Genomic DNA, 6,292 nt, shown 5'->3' with positions numbered 1-6,292 from the left:
ATTGATATAGTTCGTGGTGTTGTTTGCTGTGTCACTGAGACTTATTGTTTGTTTGTCTTTTTAATTTTTTTCTTGTACTGTTGAGAGTACATAAATTATATTAAAGTTGTTGAGAATACCTTTTGTTTCTAGATATTTTTTCTCCAGTTTAGTTGTGTGTATTAAGTAATAATTTTTATTATCCTTATTATGTTTGTTATATGTTTTTATTTTATTTTTAAACTTGTTTCTCTTACCGAACCTTTAAAACAAATACATGAAGACTTGTAGAAATAACTATAAAATGAGTGACAGTTATGAGTATTTGGCCTTTAATGAGTTTTAAACGAATTTATGCATTTCTCATAAGAAGACAATAGTATTGGCATGTTGACATTGGGCATGTAAGCTATTTTTATAAGACAAGAGTAGTGAGCAGGTGGAGATGTTGTTGCTGCCTTTGTGTCTATCGGGATTGTCTCTTGTATCTCTTGGTATAGCTGTGTTTGTTTATCTCTTATTTGATGGGTAATATGTAAACAAAAATCATTGTTAGTAATATTTATCAGAGTTCGTAATTTACTCTGCTTTTTTGTTTAGGTAAGTTCACTGATTTTGGTTGCCGTCTTCGTCTTTTTCGTTGCGAAAGTAAGTTTGTAAATTGTTAAATAGCTAGTCGTGTAGTTTGTATTTTTTTAGCTGGCTTGATGTATGTGTCGTTGAGTTTTAGTTGAGGTGATTGGTTTGGTATATTTGAAGTTTATTTCTAAGATTAGATAAAAAAGAGAGGTAATCATTAATGATTCGTCTTTTTTGGAATTCTAGTTTTTGGTGTTTTGATTGTTTGGGTTGTTGTGGTTTCTTTTAAGCCGTAAAATAAAAGTTTGTGTAAAATTAATTTGATAAGCAAGGCAGATAAATAGACAAAATAGGAAATATTTTTGATTATTAATGTTAGCACAATATAGATAATAATATAAAGGGAATTGTGTGTTGATTGTTTCTTACGGATCAATGAGGAGACATATAAGGACTCGAGTTGTTTCTTTGGTAAAGTCAGAGCCCTGGACAGAACGGATTTGCCCAACCACATCTGCAAGTTTAAATATCAGTTATGATATCGAAACATAATATAAACTCAGATGCAATATGATAATATACCTGATAGTTATAGGTTTGTGTTCGCAATCACTTGGAAATTGTCGAACAGTCTAGTTATGACTGAAGATTGATCTCACGAGCACCCGTGATGACTTCATCATTAATAGTTGGTGAGATGAAACAGATGAGGAATGGATTATCAGTTATCTTATACATGCTTGAGCACATAGCAACCTCAAAACGATCGACTTTCACAATGGAACTGGCTTTCAAAGATGACATGTAATGATTAGCACGTCCAGATGGAATAAACCCATGAATCACGGAATCTGCAAATAATATTATTCAACAAAGAATCAGAAAATCAATTAAAACAATTATATTAAATAAATGTGATAAATCAAAGATTAACTTACCTTTTCATCAAGGAAGAGAACTGCGATTCCCATAAACTCACTGTCTTTTTTGAAATTCAGGGAATCCCATAAGCGGGGAGGTTAGAGGCTATGCTCTGACTACTACGACCAAGATGGAGAGACTGAAAGGTTGAGTGATAGACGCCGGGGATGCCGGTTTGAGGAACTGGAGAGGCAGAAAGAGATATTTTCTAGAAGATGGTTAAAGCTAAGATGAATCAATGAGTTTTGTGGAGATGCAAATTGGGTTCATCAAAGATAAGAATCATATATATAGGGTTTAGAGAAGGACTACAAATCATGAATATTTATGATCAAACGATTTAAGATGGGGAGATGAAGAGTTTGCCGGTGAAAAAATAGATTACGAACAGACACACGGCGCAACTCTGTAACTCAGACTTGTCTAAGACAATGATGAAAATAACTCTAACTCATATTAAATAAAGACAGTTTACAATATGGGAAAACTATAATTGTTTTTTTCTTCACAACCTTCTCGCCTCCCGCAGCAACAACTTCCTTTCCAGAAACACCAACGGACGGGACAGGAACTGTCGTACTAGTAAGACCCACAACAATACTACGAGCAGGTGCCGAAGGCTCCACACCGGCGGTACACTGACCAGACTCCACAACAGGGGCATCGTCACTACCCCCAGCAAAACAGTCAACCAAACTCGGAATCTCGCTCAAATCCATCTTTCTCCAACAAGCTACATGAAACCAACAAAACCACACAAAATCAGTAAACATCTAAACCAAGATCTTAACAATCAAAGGCATTAAAAAAAAACCCATATTTTCAACCTGAGTCAATAAACGGGATGCGCCGCCAAACCTCCGACCGCCTCCCCACAGTCCAATCCCGAGCCTTCGTCTCCTTGAAGTATTCCACGCACTCACTATCCCCAGGAGCAAGAGGAACACCAACTAAATGACGACCTGCAAAACAAGACAACAATCAATAAGAATGTCAAACAAGAACACACCAATAAGAGTTAAACTACCATTGTAAGGATTCCAACTACTCCTAAAAGGGACACTCATATCAGAAACATCAGGGACAGACGAAGGCGAAATTCGAACATAAAAAAACTTCTTAATCCAACATAACGTTTTTCTCTTCTCAATGTTTTCAACGTCATCATCTCATCCATCATCTCCAACAACGTTATCAGATTCATTAGCAACATCAGCACCATCCGCAGATTCCTCACTATGAGAACTCGAGTACGAACTACCGTCAGAGGAACTTGTAGTTTCCGACGACGACTCTCTCGCTAGAAAGGAGTTTGCCAACTGCATCTGCTCATGTTCCCGGATAGTTTCCAACATAGTCTTCTTCACCAAAGATGACGAACTCAAGACAACAGGAGGCGTTTTCAAAGATGGTCTCGACCCTCCAACACCAGGCTCCGCCACCAAATCCGTCCCGTGCTCATCAAAAAGAAACTCGGTCCCTTCCTCGATCAAACTCGCACTTACCCTATCTTCTGCTTCGCTTCCCGTAAGAGTACCTACCTCAGCAAAAATAACAGATTCAGCAATCTCCGACCACGACTTGCGACCATCAGCAAGCTCCATCTTACGAACCATCAAAGACAGCTGCTCACAAGAAAACTCCCCATCCAACGAACTGAACCCCACTTCATCACAACACGGCTCCGTGGAGCTCGGCATAGCAAGCGACAAGCTCGTACCCTCCACATCTCGACCACATTCTTTCACTGACAAAGAATCTGATACAACAGACGAAATCAAGCTCGGCACTGCCATCGACGAGCTCACAACACCGGAAGCCGACCGCAGAGCCACCAACGACAAGCTCACAACACCAGGAGCCGACCTCGGAGCAACCATCGACGAGCTCGGGATATCAGGAAATGTGAGCTCGGGATATTATTCAACAAAGAATCAGGAAATCAATTAAAAATAATTATATTAAATAAATGTGATAAATCGAAGATTAACTTACCTTTTCATCAAGGAAGAGAACTGTGATTCCCATAAACTCACTGTCTTTCTTGAAATTTAGGGAATCCCATAAGCGAGGAGGTTAGAGGCTATGCTCTGACTACTACGACCAAGACGGAGAGACTCGAAGGTTGAGTGACGGACGCCGGGGACGCCGGTTTGAGGAACTGGAGAGGCAGAAAGAGATATTTTCTAGAAGATGGTTAAAGCTAAGAGGAATCAATGAGTTTTGTGGAGATGCAAATTGGGTTCATCAAAGATGAGAATCATATATATAGGGTTTACAGAAGGACTACAAATCATGAATATTTATGATCAAACGATTTAAGATGGAAAGATGAAGAGTTCACCGGTGAAAAAATAGATTACGAACAGACACACGGAGCAACTCTGTAACTCAGACTTGTCTAAGACAATGATGAAAAGACAATGATGAAAAGAACTCTAACTCATATTAAACAAACACAATTTACAATATGAGAAAACTATAATTGTTTTTTTTATATAGCGTGATGAATCTCATTTAAAAATGAAACTTATAATACACTTGTAGGCCCGGCCCACAGAGAAAACCGAAGAAGCAAGGATTTCCGACCTTCATAAATATATATTAGTTTCGGCCATCAATGTACAAAGTATCATTTAGTTTAGTGGTATAAATGTTGATGTTTATATCTCAATAACCCGAGTTCGAACAATGTGCTTGACATTTTTTCATACTTTTTAAAAGTGAGACCCACAAAACGATGACGTGACGTGCTGGTGTTTGCTGAGTAGAGAGCAAAAAGTCAATATAGATTTGTCCGAAAAGTGTCCCTATAATTGTGGATTCTATGGAGAGATAACTTTTGACTTATTGGTGAGATAATTTAATATCTTTCATAAATAATTTCGAATAATTTGATATTATCATTCTCAAAGACTTGTCAATTATATTTTCTTGATTTAACTGAATCTCTTATATTAGCTGAGACCTGCAAACTAGTTAGAATCTAACCAATAAAAAATAAAGTTATAGATCTCATGTCACTGTGATTACTTAGAAATATTCTTGTCAATTTATGTGTGGCTTTCGATCATCTAGCAATTGCATTGTGCGTTGTTGATATAATCAACAGATTGAGTAATTTATCTTTACTTTGTTGCATTCGGTTTAATAATATTAGTGTAAGAATATTATGTGATATTATCAAAAAAAATAAAAACTTGAAAACAAAAGGATGTGAAAAAATATAATAGGCAAAGGAAGTTGAGGAGAAATAGAGAAAAGCAAGGAATAAATGTACTCTTAGAAATGTACCTTCGTGTACAAACTACAGTATACGTAGGTTATTACCGTTTTTAGTTAAACGACGGGTTCTTATATTCCGCTAAGAACTTCATCTTAAGAACTCTCATTAAACATGCTCTTAATACCATCGCATATTGTTCTAGATTCTACAGCTGGCTTCAAATCTTTGTCTATTATATTTTTTCGTATTTGCTACGAATATCACTAGCCGCTCTTCAGGTTTTATTAGACTAAGGACTTTGATTTGCCATTTTGCGATGGTTGCTTAAACATAGTAGCTAAACTTTCTTAACAAACCGAAAATGTATTATTGTGAAGTTGTTATTGGTGCAAGTCATTCCTACAGATCGATATTTACATGAAACAATAGTGTATGATCTTTTTTTCACTAGCTAGACCCGATATATCAATGTAAATATCTTACTACTGCGTGCGTCTTGACATGTTGTTCTTGATCATGTCATTTATATAAGAACAATTTTGCTAGAGAGTATAGCTGACATATTTATATGGATCATATATACAATGAAAATTTGCATGTTATGGAATTGTCAAGTCCATTTATACTATTAATTGTAGAGAATGGCTTTGAACTGCATACAAGGCATTTTATAAACAAATCATCATAAGGACACCATCATGAACATAAAAGAACAGAGAATATACAGAACCAAACTAAATAAGCTATTGGCATTCTTTCATTCACCATCATCATCATCATGATTATGATGGCTAGTTATGATGAGACTGGCAAGGAGGGAGAGTTTGGCACTCAGACTCAGAGACACGAGAGGCATGGAACTTGGCGATGAAGGCAGAGGCTTTACGGTCAATACCTGGCTCAGCCACCCAATAACGCTTGTCCTCGTCGCTGGCCCATGCCTTTCTTGTGTATACGCCGTCGTCCCATGCGTCTGCTTCAACTCTGTGAGAAGACCTTCGTGATTTAAAGAAGCTAAAGAGCGAGAACTTCTTTCTGCCGTTGCCTCCCATTAGACGGTACAAGAACACGCCAAGATTCAAGAAAATAGAACTTTAAATTTGTTTAAGTTTGATGTGTTTGTGTTATGTAGAGAGATGGTTTTGCGGATGTATTTATAGGGTGACTGAGCAAAGCAGCTTCTTGTGGGAGGTTCTTTTTGTCCGGTTTGGTTCGAATCTTGGTTGTTTCTGTTTAGAAATTATCCCAATTATCAAAAGGGAAATAAAGTTTTGTTCAGTGTTGTAGGTTACATTGTCGGACCAACGTGCTTTTATGTATTGCTTGCAATTATTTTGGACCCTATTCAGTTGTGGGATTTTTTGTTGTAACTTTTATGGTTGATATATATCATTTTGTATAATTAAAGTTTCCATAAAAAATTGTAAAAAACATCATTTTTTTTCCAAAAATTCAACTTAAAATCCGGAGTTAACTAAAATATTAACATAAAATAAATTATTTTCCTCAAACATAACGTTTTATTCAAAATCAAACCTGTGTTTCAAAAAAAAATTCAAAATCAAACCTACCTGATAGTATCATAGT

General features: G+C 36.5%; 3 protein-coding genes across 3 annotated transcripts; all 3 read right to left on the bottom strand.

Moving 5' to 3' along the window:
- Positions 1-1,925: 1,925 nt before the first annotated feature.
- Positions 1,926-2,617, bottom strand: LOC106303207. Its single transcript, XM_013739538.1, has 3 exons — positions 2,507-2,617; positions 2,307-2,441; positions 1,926-2,212 (listed from the first exon to the last, which is right to left on the bottom strand). Exons 1-3 carry the CDS (start codon positions 2,544-2,546, stop codon positions 1,926-1,928), a joined length of 462 nt encoding a protein of 153 aa, XP_013594992.1. The 5' UTR covers positions 2,547-2,617.
- Positions 2,618-2,630: 13 nt separating this feature from the next.
- LOC106304956 lies at positions 2,631-3,366 on the bottom strand (the record flags this gene model as incomplete). Its single annotated transcript, XM_013741335.1, is given in 1 exon segment — positions 2,631-3,366. A coding segment is annotated over 1 exon segment (711 nt). The 5' UTR covers positions 3,360-3,366.
- A 1,979-nt stretch (positions 3,367-5,345) lies between these two features.
- LOC106305236 lies at positions 5,346-5,873 on the bottom strand. The gene has a single exon (XM_013741613.1). It carries the CDS (start codon positions 5,755-5,757, stop codon positions 5,497-5,499), a length of 261 nt encoding a protein of 86 aa, XP_013597067.1. The 5' UTR covers positions 5,758-5,873; the 3' UTR covers positions 5,346-5,496.
- Positions 5,874-6,292: the final 419 nt, after the last annotated feature.

This window comes from Brassica oleracea, chromosome C7 (assembly GCF_000695525.1).
Source record: "Brassica oleracea var. oleracea cultivar TO1000 chromosome C7, BOL, whole genome shotgun sequence".
Taxonomy (NCBI): domain Eukaryota; kingdom Viridiplantae; phylum Streptophyta; class Magnoliopsida; order Brassicales; family Brassicaceae; genus Brassica; species Brassica oleracea.
This window is presented reverse-complemented; position numbering and strand designations above follow the sequence as displayed.